This window comes from Microcebus murinus, chromosome 10, assembly GCF_040939455.1.
Source record: "Microcebus murinus isolate Inina chromosome 10, M.murinus_Inina_mat1.0, whole genome shotgun sequence".
Classification (NCBI taxonomy): Eukaryota; Metazoa; Chordata; class Mammalia; order Primates; family Cheirogaleidae; genus Microcebus; species Microcebus murinus.
This window is the reverse complement of record NC_134113.1, coordinates 52183510-52202162: the sequence shown is the minus strand read 5'-3', so window position 1 is coordinate 52202162 and position 18653 is coordinate 52183510. Positions and strand designations below refer to the sequence as shown.

The 18653-nt window shown below is 37.7% G+C and overlaps 1 protein-coding gene across 3 annotated transcripts in view; it reads left to right on the top strand.

Moving 5' to 3' along the window:
• Positions 1-13144, top strand: part of SLC38A4 (solute carrier family 38 member 4) — a 63503-nt gene extending 50359 nt beyond the window's left edge. For all 3 annotated transcript variants that reach the window (XM_012751814.3, XM_012751677.3, XM_012751741.3), the window contains exons 14-17: positions 1540-1664; positions 8154-8298; positions 9176-9273; positions 10790-13144. In XM_012751814.3, coding sequence (XP_012607268.1) covers positions 1540-1664; positions 8154-8298; positions 9176-9273; positions 10790-10891 — 470 coding nt within the window. In that variant the 3' untranslated portion in view covers positions 10892-13144. The remainder of the gene's footprint in view (positions 1-1539; positions 1665-8153; positions 8299-9175; positions 9274-10789) is intronic.
• Positions 13145-18653: the final 5509 nt, after the last annotated feature.

Sequence of the window (18653 nt, the reverse complement as noted above, 5' to 3'; positions counted from 1 at the left end):
CTTGCTTCTTATTTATATCAGGGTTTGGTGTATTAGGTAAAATTTCCGGCTTACCCCATTCTGTTCTTTTATTGTGAATGGTTTTCTAAGAAAGAGAAGGACATGGCAGAATTTCCTTCAATCTAGGAATGTAGTACAAAAAAAAAAAGTAACTATGGCCACATTAGATTATGCCTGCAAAATTTCCTCTCTGGCATCTTGACAGTCCACCAGGGGGTACAATTCCATAGAAGGAATTGTATTCCTTCCATCAAGTGTGGCCCTATAGATGAATTTCATGGAATCAAACATTGACCTGATAGCACATGTTTACAGTAATCAATGTATCAGCATAAATATATTTTTTGTATAAACCTCTCTTTTTGGATTTTTTTCTGACTGACTTAGTAATTAAATCGATTGCATGACAAGTTAAGGAGGAAAAGACTCAAGAGTAGGCCACCATTTGCTTAGATTTTTTTTTTTTCTATTTGACTAATATTTGACTATTAACCAAGCACGTGCTTTAGATTGGGCATTAACTTCTTGCTGGTTGTGAGTAAATGAAAGTCAGGGTCAATACCATTGAGGGTATTTTTACCTCTTTTTGTCTGCTCTTGACAGAAGCAGGGGGAATATTAAACTACATCTCATTCCATAGATACCTCCTTGTCATTTGTGTCTGGAATTCAGAATGGATGTGTTTTCAAGGAGGGCAGCATGTTAATCTTACAGCAGTATTTATTGGGTGACCCTATAAAAATTATACTAATTTATCCTCACATGTACGTCACTTATGCATACCCTAATGAGTTTCATAAGATAAGCCAACACTTGCAAAAGCCTAGAATATGTGTTACAGTGTCCTGATAGAGTCATAATTGTTGAGGTTGAAAGAATGTTAGAGATCATTTGTCCTAGAGTTTCCATACTGAGTTTGGAGAACCTGTGCCAGGGGTGGCTGGGCAGGTGGGGGCAGAGGAAGGGTGGAGGATGGGAGAGACAAGCTGGTGGGGTTTGCGCCTCTCGTTCCCTTCAACAAGAACCCCTCAGCTTCTCATCTGGGTTGTGATGCTTCTCTGTCACATAGGCAGGTATATATCATGATGCAAATGAGCCCAAGAACCACCTAAGCCATTTTCTATTGCTCCTGAAAGTTTATAATCTTTAGCCACCCTTTGTTAATTTCGCCCAGTTTGTTGTGCTGCAATAACAACCAAAAGTCGCCTTATTTAATTTGATGCCCTGAAGGCTAATGAGAAAGGGAGTCCTGTTAAGTAAATTACTACTGGAAAAATTTTCTCAAAAAATAGTTATCTATAATAAATCTCTTTCATCCACCCACCCACCTCCCCCCTGCCCCCCCGAAAACCTCTGTTCATTCAAACAAAGGTTCATAGCTAATAATAAGCTCAGAGACATGATAAGAACGGAGGTATCTGGATTCCCAGACCTGGGTCTTTTCCACTGTCCTCTGTTCCCTCCATAAAATGTTGCTGTAAGTAACCAGTGCCGAATTGACAACACCGAGTGAACTCATTCTCTTCTTCCTCTCTGTAGGAGAAGTTGAAGATGAATTACTTCATGCTTACAGCAAAGTATATACATTTGACACTCCTCTGCTCATGGTACGCCTGGCAGTCCTTGTGGCGGTAACACTAACTGTGCCCATTGTCCTGTTCCCAGTAAGTACCTAAGGCTTTGATGCAAGAAACCTGTTTAACCTCATAGATTAGTGCATGTGCTGTGCTTTGCTGTGGATTTAATTGTAATGCGAGTTTGCAGTTGCAGTGCCTGAGGACGTTATTATTTTCATACGGCATTTTGAAGCCACTTACAATCGATCATTTAATATGTAAATAGAGCAAGTACTTTTAGGTGGTAAGTATTTTTAAAGAGTAGGGGAAAATAATCATGAAATTTATTTTTAAATTCAAAAAGTGGAGCTTGAGCTTCAGTCTTATGGATTAGTAAAAATGAGTAGGAGTTCATATAACTTCTGAAACTTGAAAGCCAAAACCACATTAACTTTCAAATCATATTGAATTTCAACACAGTTTTGAAGGCATTTCATATTTTCTTCCAATTTTTTTTTTACTGCAATAACATCCAAAAGGCAGCTTATTTAATCTGATGTCTTAAAGGCTAATGACAAGGGGATTCAAGTTAAGTAAATTATATATTAGAAATAATTTTTCAAAAATAATTATGTTAACTACCATATATCTCTTTCACTCACTCACTTCCTCCCAGAAAAACCTGACACATGCCCTCTGACAGACTCAGACTGGGATCACCCCTTCTTGGCATTTGCCATTGGCGTCAGTTTGTTCTGGGCTAACAGAGCATGGCCGGTTGTGGCAATTTGGGCTGCATGAGTTAAAACCACCACCTATGGATAAACACAGCTCTTCACCCTCCTGCCAACTCTTCTCCTTTCATCAACACTAAATTTACTCATTCATTTGAGGGGAAAAAAATAAGTGACACAGTAACCAGCACTGTCCTGCACATAATGTTCCATACAGGGCCTGGCGTATGAGGACCACTTATATAATGACACTGTGCTTGTTTTAAATGCAGCTTGTGTGCTGAAATGTATTTTGGCACATTCCTTTTTCATGAGTGCATGAAATCAGATCCTTATTACTATGGTGGCTAATATTTTACTCGTAAATAATGTCTTGCCTCTGATATATCTGGAAGTATTTCAAATGACGTACACACAGCTTTAGCCTAAAATCGGCTCCATTTGGGGTACAAGACAGAAGACAGCTATAAACAGAAGGTGTACTATCGGGTAAAATTTCCAAGCAAACAACTTGACGGAGAAAAGAATATGTGTAGCCCTTCCTTTTGTGTGAAAAGAAATCACTTACTAAGTTTTGGCACATAACAGGCAAGCACATCTTTGTTGAACCAAAGGACTTTATGAAAGAAATTTGTTATGTGCTTCAGTATTGCTTTATTCACTTTCATGCAGTGTTTCCAAGCTGTGGTCTCAAGGGACTGATGGACTTGGCCTGGTCACACAGCTACTTGGTAACAGTTGAACTAATGCAGCTCATAGCATAACACTGATGGCTGCAATCATTATAATGGGAGGCAAAAGTCATTTACTGGTGAACATTTCACCCCAACATTGACAATCCATATCTCCCCTATGGAATTCTTCCCCTGCATGAAAGATAAAGCACTAGTATAAAATGACCATCAGGAAGTGCAATCGTTTGCAAACATTAGATGCTATTAGAAACAAAATTGACCAGGAGAACAAAAATTCAGAAAAATAACTGCTACCTTTCACTATTTTCACTCAACATTAGCGTTGATGGGACATTTTGCACATGACCCTGTCTTCACCCTTGTGATGCTGCACTGACATGGTCTGTGAAAGTGTCCGCTTCCTCATGGGGTCATCAGTCCCCAGAGGAGGGGGACAGACACAGAGACTAGCACAGAGGATGAGCTTGATAATGTTTGTTAAGAAAAATGGTCTCCACATGAATCTTGCCTCTCCTTGAAATATATAAACTTCCTTTTTCTACTGTGTTTCTCCAAAAATAAGACAGGGTCTTATATTTATTTTTCCTCAAGAAGACACCTAGGGCTTATTTTCAAGGGATGTGTTATTTTTTTTAAGTACAGTACTTAAGTAGATTGTTACAGTACAATCTACAGTACTACAGTAGATTGTTACAGTACAATCTACAGTACTACAGTAGATTGTTGTAATCTACATTTATTCAAATATACTTAAGTCGTCGTCTTCTGGAACATCATCATAGTAAAATGGCAGCCACAGCTTTCCTTCTTCCCCCTGGGGACACACAATACCTAAAGTGGAGCATCCCGCTCCTCACTACACTGAGGAGATTTTCCCCTCAAAGCCTCAGCTCGCAGCACGCACGGGATGGCCGGGACCTGACAGGGGGAGCCGACCTTGTTGGTGGGGCTGCCCGCACCTTCTGGTCACCTCTGGGATAGTAGCTGTCACGATGGGGCAGATGAGAAGGTCTGCTGGTCTTCTTTACCATTCTGTGAGGAAATGCATGGGTTGTGCAGATACACTGCATAGCCACGCCCATCACTAGGTCTTTTTTTCCGGGTAGGGCTTATATTGCACAAATGCTTAGAAATCCTGCTAGGGCTTATTTTATGGGTAGGTCTTAGTTTCAGGGAAACATGGTAGCAAAAGCATGGGCTATTTCTCTTGCTGACATGTGTCATGAATTCAGTTTGGGTGAGGATCTGGGCTAAATGAACCAAACCTCCACGTATGTGACCAAGGCATAGATACAGGGACAAAGAAGTATGCTCAGCCTCCTTGAGTGGATCCCCAACAAATCCTACTAGGCTAAATTCAAACACTTTTTTGCCAAAGTGGTAGAAGCTGTCAGTGGATTGTTTTGTTTTTCCTTATAATTTAGAGCCCAGATTTTCAATGTGCCAAATGCTGAGTCACAGCATGGTTCTACAGATAGGTTTCTTTAAATTAAGAAACATGACCAATCAGAAGTTTATTTACTTGCCTTGATAGCTGCACGTATAAATAACAAAACAAATAAAACCTCATATGGATTAAAACCTATCAGCTTTAGCTATTATTTTGTGTTGTCTTTCTTTCAACAAGTGACAACTGGGCCCTCTTTCATAGGAGCCTGAGAAGATATGACAAGGGTTGGTTTGTTTTTCCTTTACTTCATTTATTATCTTTCTTTTCTCCAATAAGGTTAGTTTTTTCCTTCTTAGTAAAAGGCACATATAACTGCTTGTAATATCTGTTGAACAAATGAATAAATGAAGTGAATTAAGACTCTAGCTTTTCCCTAGCCGCCCACCATTTCTTTCACTCAGCAGTGTGTGGGAGGTGGCCTGGGCTGGGCGTGTCTATTATGGAAGGCCCCTCCCTCCAGAGGACTGACCTTGCTGTTTCCAGTTTGTGCTTCCTTTTGTGTAGTGAAGTTCCCAGACCACCATGAAAAACAGAAAACCAAATAATCCTAATGAGTTTATCATGAACACACAGACTCAAAGCCCATGCCTTTAAAAACAATTACGTCTCAGATTCTCTAGCTCAGGGATCCTCAAACTATGGCCCGCAGGCCACATGTGGCCCACGAGGGAGGACATTTATCCAGACCACCGGGTGTTTTTGCCGCCTGCTCCCTGTCTTGCTTAGCAGCCCACTCGTCCGGGGCCCACAGTGCGCATGTGTGGAATGTGTGCTGCAGTCTCCAACGGTCTGAGGGACAGTGAACTGGCCCCCTGTTTAAAAAGTTTGAGGACCCCTGCTAGCTACTTGTATTTCATCATATCGTAGCAAAGCCATTCTTTTCACTTATGTAGCCTTGAGATCGGTTTTCAAGTTCCGTAGATATAGGCATAGAAAGATAGCAGATGTTGCCGTGTACTGCAGTCGTGATTCACAGGTGTTTCATAGCAAACTTGCAAAGTATGAGTCACTTCCAAGCAATAGGAGAGTTTTTGTTTTTTGGATTTTTTTTAAGGGTTCAGAGCTAAGGCTCTCAGTTTCTACTCTGCCTCCACATTTCTGACCCTTACCCTGGGTCCCCACATCAGCACACAGCACCTCCTAACAGGCTTTGTTTGGGACCCTCTCTCCCTGGAAATAACAGGCGTTTTCTCTAGAGCTGCAAAGAACCTTTCTGGAATCATTCTGGGTCAGAGGCCTGGGCTGTCGCCAGGGACTTCCCCACCCACAGCATCTGACCCACATCAGCTTGTGTCAGTAAAGAAAAGGGCAAACAGATAAGTGGAAGAGCAGACCAGGCTGTGTGGGTATTGAGCCAGAGGTGCCTCTGTCCTGACGTCACAGAACCCTTGCGGGCCTTTTCATCCCAGACTCACTCCTCAGGGCAGTACTTTAACATGGAGTAACCAGCAAGTTTCCTTCTACCCCAGCCTGCTATCTCCCTCTTTGCTCTGTTGCCCTCTCCAGGAATGCATTGGAGACTTTGTTTGCCTTCACTTCTGTTTGGGATTTTCTTATTCCTTATTCGCTATGAGGAGGAAGCTTTCGCCATCTACTCCAACCACTCCACCCCATCTATCAACTTTCATACTCTTACATCATTAGGCCAAACCTTAGCCGCTCTGGGAACCACGAGGCCCGTAGGAAGCCATATTCACATTCAGAGGCCCTGCACATACATATAGGATTGCTTCTAACTCAGCTCGTTGAGTTGAACGCACCATTTTAACAAAGGACTAAAGGCACATGGCGACCACTTTCTGAAAATGAACCTGTGTTCTACTTGTTTATTCCATCTGTTTAGCAAACCCTAAAGCACCATGTATGTATCACCAAAAGGCTTATTTTAAGTCTACTAATTAGAGCAGTTTGGACAATATTGGATAAGCACTAATTGCAGGTCATAATATAAAATTTAAAGGCTGCTGGGGAAAACAACCTCAAACCATTTGCTTTCTTCAGTTTTCTTTCCAGAATGAGTTTCCTAATTTTCACTAATCCCGTTTTTAAAATCCTTTGCAAAGTCATTCTTAAACTGTTTCCAGAGACTATCTGGTTTGTCATTCTGAAATGAAATTGCCTTTTCAACCTAAACAGATGGCTTTAATTTTTGGTGGAATGGTATGAAAGGAATGCTGCATGAGAAATTTCAAGCAATTTTGGCTCAAATATTTTGTCGTTCATGCATGTTTCAGAATATATCTTACATTTTCTCTCTTTTAAGTGAGTTCTTATCTCCACGCTATTAAGAGACCTTAGAACTAAAATTGTAAAGTGATAATGGATCACAGCCTTTCTCCAAATGTGGACTCCTAGCTTAACTGAGGGGTGCACTTATTGAAAAGCCAACAGAGTAATTCCACTACATCAAAAAAGCATCCTCTAAAAGATTCCAAAGATAAGAGCATTTTCAACTTTGTTAAGCTGTACAAACGGCTCCCCTCCCTGTGCCCATGGGGATCTCTTCATCCAGTTACAGCAGAGTAACTTGAGCAGCTGCCACGAATAAAGCCTCTCTTGACCCTTCACCTACTTATTTCAGCTGCTGAAGTAGGGCCCAAATCCACCAAGGATCCTGAAGGGAGGGAAAGATTTCTACTGATTAAGTTAATTCAGCATTTATTGAGTGCCTTGTATGTATAAGACACTAAACTAGAAGCTCTGGGGAATGTTAAGATCATTAGGTCCTGTTCTTTGCTTTTGTGGGCTTATAATCTATTGGGGGGAGGCAACAGGGGAGAGAGAGGAAGAAGTAAACACAGAAATATCATCTATTTTAAAAATATCAGGTGGCAAAATGTTAACTAAAATGCAACATTAAGAAAAACCTAGATTTGTAAAAATTCATTTCACAGTCTCATGTAAATCAATTCAGTGCTTGCCCTTTAGGTTTAATCCAGTCTGATGAGACAGGATTAGTGACCCACGGGGTGTTACCATGTATCTAAATTACAGATTTTATCTGTTTTTTTTTTTAAATCTATTTCTGACTGAGATTATTTTTAACAAAAATTCTGAAATTTGAGAAAGTAAACACAATGCGTTACCAAGGAAAAATGACACTATCTCAAACATCAAAAATCAGCATCAAGGTTGCACAACAATATGAAGGTCCAGTCATGCATTGCTTAACAACAGGAATTCCTTCTGGGAAATGCATCATTAGGCTATTTCGTCATTGTGTGAACGTCATAGAGTGTAATTACACAAATCTATATGGTTTAGCCTACTACACATCTAGGGCACAAGGCATAGTCTATTGCCCCTGGGCTACAAACCTGTACAGCATGTTACTGTACTGAATACTGTAGGCAACTGTAGCACAACAGTAAGTATTCATGTATCTAAACACAACTAAACATAGAAAAGGTACAGTAAAATTACAGTATCATAATCTCATGGTATCACTGTCATATATGTGGTCCGTACTCAAATAATGTTATGTGGTGCATAATTGTACCTTATACCATCAAACTGGACACTCAGATATGGTGAGGATGGTGAATTTTGTTGCGTATATTTTACCACAATAAAAAAAGTTGGACAAAAAAGCATCAGGATCTTTTCTGGAGGAAAAAGGAAAAAGAAAGAAGATGCTTTCAAGTGATGAGAATATTTGAAATAGTAGATAAAGTCAAATACAAAGAAGTGATCTAACCTTTGAACTTTCTTGTTGCAGATTCGTACATCAGTGACCACACTATTATTTCCCCAAAGACCCTTCAGCTGGATAAGACATTTCCTGATTGCAGCCGTACTTCTTGCACTTAATAACGTTCTGGTCATCCTTGTGCCAACTATAAAATACATCTTTGGATTCATAGGTAAGTTTCAGAAAGATATTTATTTAGTCAACCCAAACTTAAACCTCCTTAAATGGTGGACAGGGAGCCAGTGCTGGGTGGTCAGCATCCCGGGTACTTTTCAGGCTACCTGATTCCCATTAATCCCGCAAGACTCCAGTGTCTGAACTGGTCACTTTCCCTTACTCCCAAGTGACACTGGGAGCTACCTTATAGGTCAGTTAGTCCAGCTGCCTTTTCCAACAGATGAGGAAACTGAGCCCCATAGAAGTCAAACCATATACTTTGGAGTGGACCCAGAATTTGGACTTAGGTCTTAACTCTATCATCAGTAAAAAAAAGTCAGAAAGATAGATTCTGTCTATCTCTCAGGTCTATGAATATCAACTGGGCATTTAAGGGTAGCTTCAGAGCAATAGGAGGTTGATTTTGTAAAGCATATTATTTTCCTTAACTGCATGGTCTATTCATCAATTTTTCACTCTACTGATTGAGGAGTTACTCAAATTTTACACACATTCTAGAACTTTAAAAGAATCAGGTGTAGCCAACTTGAAAAATAAGAGGTGGGTAAGAAGGTATGTAAAGAGTTCAGCCTCAGTATTTATTTTTTTAATCCCCTGTAAATTTTTATTAAGTTCAGCTTTTTATTGCTTTGTTTTGTTACATATACTCATGCAGCTATAATGTTAGATACATTTTAATTTTCCAAATAAACATATCTTTTACAAATAAGCAACCAAGATGTGCTTACGTGATTTAAATGTGTGCTTTTACTGCTAAGAAGAATAGGATAGCTTTATATTTGGTTTCTTCAAAGTGCATGCCCTGGGGTGTCTACTTTGCTGGGTAAGACCTGCTGTGTAAGACATTGACCTGCCTGTGTTTGTCTCCTCAGGGGCTTCATCTGCCACCATGCTGATTTTTATTCTTCCAGCAGCTTTTTATCTCAGACTTGTCAAGAAAGAACCTCTTAGGTCACCCCAAAAGGTCGGGGTAAGTAAGGCTTACAATTTTCCCCATAATTAGTTGCTCTTCCACTACTTGGAATAAACCAGAAAATGCACATGGTTCAGAAAAATGAATCAATGGGCAAGAACCAAAAATCAAAAGTGGGCTAGAGCTCTCTGGTAAGAGAGAAAGGGGTAGATTTCTGAAACTCAAATGGTTCTATTAGAAGTCCCTCTCTTCAAACACCAAATATCCTGTGTTGAGTCCCTCATACATGTTGAATGGTAATAACTTTTCCCACTGGCACCTGGGCATTCTGTGCATACCCATTTCCCATGTTAAGCTGCTGCTGTTGCTGCTGCTGCTGCTGCACTATTCACGTGAAATTTTGCAGGATGACATTAGGCTCCCTAGCATTGTTATAAAATAATTCAAATATTTGGGTTTGAATATTTGCTAGGTTTGCAAGACCAAACAAAAGATGTTGCCTTTGTTTTCTCCTCCGTAGGATCCTTTTATCCCTTGTGTGGACTGAGATCCAGAATAGCACCATTCATAGTCCAGTTAACCTCTTTAGATACAAAATATAGTCTTATTAAATTAGTACTACAGAAACATATGCTAGACATAATTGTTTTTTCAATAACTAAATATTATCCATGATAGCTTAATAAGGTCTTATATGAAGGCTTGAGAAGAATATTTCTTACTGAATTATTCTGAATTTTTGCCTTGAAGTCATTCACCTCTTGGGATTATTCAGGGACTTCAGGAGAGTTTGATATCAAAAGCCCCTCCCATCACCTTGACCCTGAATTTCAACTCCACGTAATCCACCTTGCTTGGACTTTTATAGCAGGGGGTGCTCTTGGCAAATTACTTGTCCTGTGTGTGACCCATTTTCAGCTTGGTCATATGTAAAATGAATGCAATTATATCCTAGACCCTTTCTAGTGAAAAAGAAATGTAACTAATGCTTTTCATGTATAGAATTAGAAGGTTGATCCATGTGGTAATATGTAAGGCCTCTTCTAGTGTTAAAATTCTGAAATATTTTATATATATGTATATACATATATACTTATATATAATATGTATATATATGATATGTATGTAAACACACACATATATACACTTTTTGTAGAAATATACATTAGGCTTTTGTTTTTCTTTGTTTTATAAAACTAGAATCATATCATACATACTACTCTTTTATGACCTGCTCATTTTCATTAAAACATTGTAAGCATTCCCTAGATTATTAAATCTTTTCTATCACTTGATTTTTAATGATCACAGAGTATTCCATCATTTTAATTTACCAAATCAATTAGCCACTACTCTATTGTTGAAACTTTAGTTTATATCTCTCTACTGTACTCCTCCTTTTTCCCCAACTAGGGTTAAACTAACTGATCTTTTAGGCATGGGCATCTGAGTTATTTAAAATAATACAATTCAATATGCAAATCAGATTGCCACCTTGGGTAAACAACTTGTAAGAACAAACTGTGCTGAGTATGGTTTATGTGTTCCCTAACAAGCTCCCTCTGAATTACAGGCTTTAATTTTCCTTGTGGTTGGAATCATCTTCATGATTGGAAGCATGGCACTCATCATAATTGACTGGATTTACAATCCTCCAAATTCCAAGCACCACTAACCCCAGGAAAAATACTTTCTACTGGAAATGGTTGCAAGTTATGCTCCAAAAGACATTTGAGTTATCTTGATTGGAATGTTATTCATAGGAAATAACAGGAAGATTCCAAAGACGTTTACTAATAATATCACCAGACACCTGCAGAAGAGAAAAATCATCATTTTTGTCAAGAATAGCTGTTTATGTGTTTAAAATCTGTGGTGCACATTTCTACCCAGGTTTTACTAGAGCAGCATGAGATGATCATGCCGTATTTTTACTGCTGTACAAGCAGTAATGAGAGCTGTGTGTAATGGTTATCAGATAGTACCCTTTCCCCCTGCCTTCTCCTTACCCTCCAAACCTCCACAAATTAACAAATACTTGTTTTCTCAGAACATCAAGCAAAAATGCCCTGGTGGCAAAGCTATCACTACATAATGCCTTCCCTGGTGGCAAAGCTATCACTACATAATGCCTTCCCTGGTGGCAAAGCTATCACTACTTAATGCCTCCCAGTCTTGCACCAAACACTCTGGGTCTCTTTACTAACAGAGGCAAAAGGCGTGGCTCAGAAATTGTCCCCATAAGGCATGCAAACGATCAGACACCAGCTTAGAGCATCTTGCTGTCAACAGCAAAATAATAATTTGCCCATCTTGTTTGTAACATTCAATTAGTGACTTCTTTATTCAATGGATTTTTTGGTAAATGTTAAAACATCTTGCTAAACATAGAGAGGGGCTTTATTTAAATCATAGAGCAACAAAAAAAATAATTCTTGTAGCTAAAATGCCTGTTCTGGAAACACCTGCTTTTTAATGTTATTTCTAGTTCTCTTGTCATACTTTTGTCATTGAACAATGCTCTCCCTCTCGTCTTCCATTCTCATTCAGAATTTTTTAGAAGGCCACAATTTATGTGGAGATACACTGCCCAGTATTGTTTGCTACATTTTTATTTGATAAACATTCAGTGCAGGAAACTGTGATTTGCTATATGTTTATGTATATAATCTTATTCTGGAGTCATCAGAATGTTAACGTATGGTACATTTGATTTTTATTTTTTACATGTGTAGTTTTCTCTCTTCACAGTCAAAACATATATATTATTGGGGGTGGGGGCAGAGAATTAAGTTGGTGGGCTCAAAAATCCATTTGTATGTATCTGTCTATAGGGGATATTTTAAATTTGAAACCTAAGTTATATATAGTTCAGTAATGCTCTTCAAAGTTTCCAATAATATAATCATCTACAAGAAAATAAGTTCCTTATTTGCAAATAATTATCAATACTAAGGTTTTTCTTTTAATTTAGCATGTCTAAAATAGGATTTAATTCATTTTTGCTTGCATAGGTGTTTGCTAACACTCATTTGTCATTTATTACAATGTTGAGTGGTTCTCCCATAAAGATAAAAGTGCCAACACTACAAAGAAATGCAAACTATCATTCTTGCTCTCTCCTACAATACACTTTTATGAAATGGATTTAAAAATTACTACTCATTGCCTAGAATTTTTGGAATTTATTACTTTTACTCAAATCATAGTGCTCATTTGTATATTTTATATTTTAGTAAAGCCAACTATGAAATACAAGGATCATACCAGTATGATAATACCAAATCACATTCAATAGTTTTTCTGAGATGTGCCCCCCCAAAATATATTTGTTTTACATATTATTGTCTAGAGGCACAATACTATAAAATGATGCACTTTGCTGTGGAAATTGAGCATTGCTAGAAAATATCATAACTTTTGAGTTACCATTATCTGGGAAAAAATTGCCAAATATCATCTTTAAGATATATTTCCATTTTCATTCTTCTAAAGAGTGTATCAAAATAGAAAGTAGAAAAAAATATTTCTGAATGTCAAAAACATTTAATTGAGGCATATTTAAGTGTAAATATTAATGATCAATCTCCCAAAATGGAAAACTGTAAACTCTGTATATATTTTGAATGCATTTAAAATTACTAACTTGAAAATATCATGTGTAATTATATAAATATTCAAGAGCAATACAATAGTGCCAAATAAGAATGCATCATTTTTTCTCATGGCCATTTTCAGGAATAGAGTTCACATAAACTGCAAGGCAGACATACATATGGTATCTTGTGCTGATTAATTTAACCCCATTTGTAAACAGATAAAAATTTTATTTTCTTATTTCATTTATAAGATGGTTCAATGTATTGGGAGGTTTTTTTTATTACAGAGAGTGTATATTGGTATATAATAAATGAACTTTTCAAATGACTATGATGTGGCTTTCATTCTGTTGTTAAAGAAGGCTATGAATTATTTGGTACATGAAACAAAATTTAAAATCCAAATATTGTCTTATGCAAGCATATGTTCCATTTTCATTGTTACCTTTGACATATAGCTAACATCAACAGTCATCAAGATAGTAGTTACCATCTTATTTTGGCAAAATAAACATCTAATACTAAATTTTTTTATTTTTTGTCATCACATATATACCTTCTAGAATGAATGTAAACAAAATGAGTCTCCTTATGGTTAATTGGGAAGAATTCATTGAGGATGTGAAACAATAGGGGGAAATGAGAATAGTATCACTAAAATATGGAAAATATGGGAGCAGGGAAACCAAAATGCAAGTGCTCAGGCTTGTGTGTGAATGGACTATCAGTGGGATTGATGGGTCTTATAAAGTTTCCTAACTTTATAAGAAACTTCTGAATAGTCCTCCAAAGTGATTCTACCATTTCCATTTCTACTTGCTATATACAAGTTCCAGTGGCTCCATATTCTTGCCCAACATTTAGCATTGTCTTTTGTACTTTAGTCTGTGTAGTAGTAGGTGTGAAATGGTATCTTATGATTTTCATTTCTACTTCCTTGATAACTAATGTTGAAAACTTTTCATGTATTTAATGGTCATTCATATATCTTCTTTTGTGAAGTGTGTATTGAGTCTTTTGCCCATTCTCAAAATTAGGCTCTATGTCCTTTTATTGTGGATTTGTAGTTCTTTAAATATACATGACCTTTATCATACTGCTAGCATATCTTCCCAGCCTATGGCATGCCTACTCATTTTCCTAAAAGTGTCTTAATTACATGTTTCTGGGCCCAGATCTGTGTAACTTCAAGCTCTGCAATTCATCTCATAATAAGATAAAATTAATTGGAGTGGTATCATCATAATTAAATGTTTTGATATCCTGGGCCTATCTAGGAAATACGAGGTCATCTAACCAAGATGCAAAGTACCTAAGTGTGCACATACCAAACAACAGGCCTCAAAATACATGAAGTAAAAGCTGATAGAGCTGAAAGGAGAAGTAAATAAATCCACATTTATATTAATAGTTGGGGACTTCAGTTCCCACCTTGTAGAAACTAATAGAACTACTAGAAAAAAACCCAGCAAAAATATCGAAAATCCAAACAATACAATCAACCAATGGGTTCCAACTGATATATTTAAAACATGCCACCACCAACAGCAGAAAACAAGTTTTTTCAAGCACCCACAGAAAATTAATCAAGATAGACCATATCCTGGGACATAAAACAAATCAAGAAATGTAAAAGAATTGAAATCATACAAAGGGTGTTTTCTGACCATAATCAAATCAATTAAAAACCAATAACAGAAAGGCAATAGGCAAGTCTCTAAATCCAATTAATTAACCAAGCCACTTCTATATAATCCTTGGGTGAAAAAGTATCAAAGGAAATTTAAAAATATATAGAACTGAGCAAAAATTTCAAAGCAAAGTGTCTAAATATGTGAGACACATCTAATGCAGTGCTTAGAGGAAAATTTATAACACTAAATACTTATATTAGAAGTGACAAAAGGTCTTAAGTCAATAATCTAAGTTCCTACATTGAGAAACTAGAAAAAGAAGAGCAAAATACATCTGAAGCAAGCAGAAGGAAGAAAACTAATAAAGAACAGATATGAATGTGACTGAAAATAGGAAAACAAAAGATAAAATAGATGAAACAAAAGTTGATTCTTTAAAAAATCAATAAAATAGATGATCCTTTAGCGAGATTGACAGAAATAAAAACATAAAGCACTATGTCTCAGTTTAATTGGAAGCAGATTTTCTCTTCTAGTGGTTCATAAAATAGTGCATCTTAAAAGAAAAAACATTTTAAATTTAATAAAATATAATTTTTAATTAAAAAAAACCTTATTTATGTCCTATGATTAAAAGGATATAGTCCCATTTGTCTCAAGTTTCTTTGGATGATAGTACAAAGTGGTATGGTTAGCATCACTGTGTGCCTCTCTAACACTAGGATAGTAGAGTGTGTGTGTGTGTGTGTGTGTGTGTGTGTATGTGTGTGCATTGGAGGTGGGATGGAGGCTGCCAGGCCAGACCAAACAAGCATCACAGAAGGCGACCACCTTGACCCAGCAATCCCACTACTGGTTATTTACCCAAGGGAAAAAAAGACATTCTATAATAAATACATCTGCACTAGAATGCTTATAGCAGCACAATTCACAATTGTAAACATGTGGAAACAATCCAAGTGCCCATCAATACATGAGTAGATTAAGAAAATATGGTATATGTATACCATGGAGTACTACTCAGCCATAAAAAGCAATGGTGAACCTCTTGTATTATCCTGGGTGGAGTTGGAACACAATCTTCTATGTGAAGTATCACAAGAATGGAAAAACAAGTACCACATGTACTCATCATTAAATTGGCATTAATTGATCAACACTTATGTGCACATATGGAAGTAACATTCATTGGGTGTGGGGCAGGTAGGAGTGGGGAGGAAGGTATGAGTAAATTCACACCTAACAGGTGCGGTGCACACTATCTGGGGAATGGGTACACTTGTAGCTCTGACTCAGGGGGTGCAAGGGCACTACATATAACTGAAGTGTCTGTACCTCCATAATATTGTAAAATTTAAAAAAAGAAAAGAAGGTGACCAAATAAAACATGACTCACTACAATGTGGATTTTTTTTCCAAAACAGCCTAATCTTGATCTATTTGATTAGCTTAAAAGACTTATAAGAAGACTATATTATATCCATTTTAATAAAGGGAAACTGAAGTCCCAGGAATGAAGGAAAAATAGAAAAATGGTCTTCACACTGCAATTGGCCTTCCTGGTCTCTGTAAGTCCCAAGCCTTGCTTGGATAATGTGTAACTCTAACAATAAGTCTCCTAGACAACTCTCTTAACTCTTAGTTTGACATCAAGTATAACTGTCACTAAGCTGAAGTTTTTTCACCAGCCCTGGGGGTGAAGGAAGAAAGACAGAAATCCAATTCTTCTCTGCTCGCATGACTGAGACTCCTTGGCTCAGGCTCACAAAGCATTTTATCAGAGTCATTGGTGAATAAGCTACTTGAGATTGATTATTTTATGGTTAGGTTCCTGGTATTATCATCTCAAAGGAAAACTTGATTGTTTTCCATAGAGCAATGAGCATGTTTCTCCTATTATTGCCAGAACTTTAAGCTTAATTTTGCAGAATTACCAAGTTTTTTTTTGGTGAGTAAGAGATTGTCTAAGCCTGGTCTGTGGCCCAAACTTGTTCTCAGATGGATAATCAGCATTTCTTTCAGTCTATTCTAACTCAGTAATTTAAACAAGGCCAAAAAATAGTTGCCATATTGCACTTATCTTTTTTCCTAAAGATACAAACCTTGGCCAGCTGCTGATGGGTTGTTGGAAGGATAGAACTGCTGCTAAAATGATAGAGTCACTCATCTTGCTGTATAGAAAAAGGAAAATAAGAAATTGGATTATTTCACTATGAAAAGTGCTCAACTCATGGAGCATTTTCTATTTAAAAATATAAAATGGAGTACTGTTTAGTAGAACTTTATGTAAGTATTTTTGCTACTTCTTTAGCGTCAAGTGTTGATTTAATTAAATCATTTTACTTCTGACTCCAGCGCTATTGACAGGAGAATAGAAAAATTGAGGATTGAGGCTCTGGAGGTCTGAGTGCCGGTCACCATTCCAGCTGCTCCTGGAAAAGCCCTTCTCTCCATCCAAGCTCTATCATCAGAAAACACAAATGAACTGAACTGGATCATCCCTAGGAACTCTGAGTCAATAAAGGAGTCTTCACCTAGAGGAAAATTTATCAAGGGAAAATTGTAAAATAGCTGGATTTCTATGATACTTTAAAAAATCTCCCTGAAGGACAAACTGCCTTCACAGTTTGGGCAGAATCTAGTGTTAAAGTAGAGAGTCAGGGCATGACCTACTGATTTCTACAACTCTTCACATCCCAGCCCCTTGTTTCTCTTAGTAACATGCTGCTATGGACTGTTTGTGTCCCCTCTCAAATTTACATGTTGAATCCATAACCCTCAATGTGATGGTATTTGGAAGTGGGGCCTTTGGGAGATAATTTAGAGGTTTAGAGAGGTCATGAGAGTGGGGCTCCCATGATGAGATTAGTGTCCTTATAAGAAGAAAAAGAAACCATAGCGCTCTCTCCATCATGTGACGATGGTGAGAAGGTAGCCATTTGCACACTAGGAAGAAGCTTTGATCTTGGACTTCCCAGGCACTTAAACTAAGATAAATGTCTGTCGTTCAAGCCACCCAATCTATGGCATTTTGTTATGGTAGCCCAAGTTGACCAAGACACAAGCACACACAAACACACACACCTCACCATACCATATACACACAACATACTACACACATGTGCACACCATTCCATTCATATATACATACCACATACACAGACAGCCCATGTACATATACTCCCTCCCATACCTACCCTTTCATACATACCACTCAGCATCATGCGCTTGATCCGCACTGATGGGCAATTCCCCAATAGTGTCGCTCACTTTTCAGTCCTCGACACACACTGTGCCTTGTACATGTAACATTTCCCTGTGACCCTCTTCATCTGGTTTATTTTTCCTCATCCTTCAGTTCTCATCTTAGGCGGCCTTACTGACATCCCCATCCTCCTACCTCAACTAGTCCATATCCACTAGAGCCCTGCAGTTGGCTTGTACATAGTCCCCCTTTATGCATGGTTTCTCTTTCCAGCATTTCAGTTGCTCACAGCAACCATGATCTGAAAATATTACATACAATAAGATATTTTGAGAGAGAGGGAGAGAGACCACACTTGCATAATTTTTATTACAGTATATTGTTATAATTGTTCTATTTTTATTATAGTTGTTAATCATTTACTGTGCCTAATTTATAAATTGAGCTTTACCCTAGTTATTTACGCACAGGGAAAAACAGAGTGATATATAGGGGTTTGGTACTATCCAGTTTCAGGCACCCACTGGGGTTCTTGGAATGTGTCTCCTGCAAATAAGAGGGGGAGTACTGCATGGCTTTCAAGAGCTACACCTCTTTTTGTAACTCCATTTAGTGATGTTATGTAGTCGCTTGATATTGGTGAGGGTCTTTACACCACGGAAATTGGCAAGCACTGCAAATCGGAAAAGCTTTTTTGTTTGTTTTTGTTTTAGTAGAGCTAGTTATTGAACACTTACCAGTATACCACTGATTAGACCCCTCCTGGTCTTCTCATAGCACCTTGTAATTTCCCTTTATTTATATTTAACACTTACTTGTGCCTTGCCTGTACGCCCCACCAGACCATAAGCTATGTGAGGGGAAGCCCTGCCTGACTTGTCTGCCACCAATACACCCAGTACCTTGCATAGCACCTACCTATATTGGCCTCAACAAACATTTTTGGATGGATGACTCTTGATGCTTCACACTTTCTATTTGGTATCTGATATGGTGGAT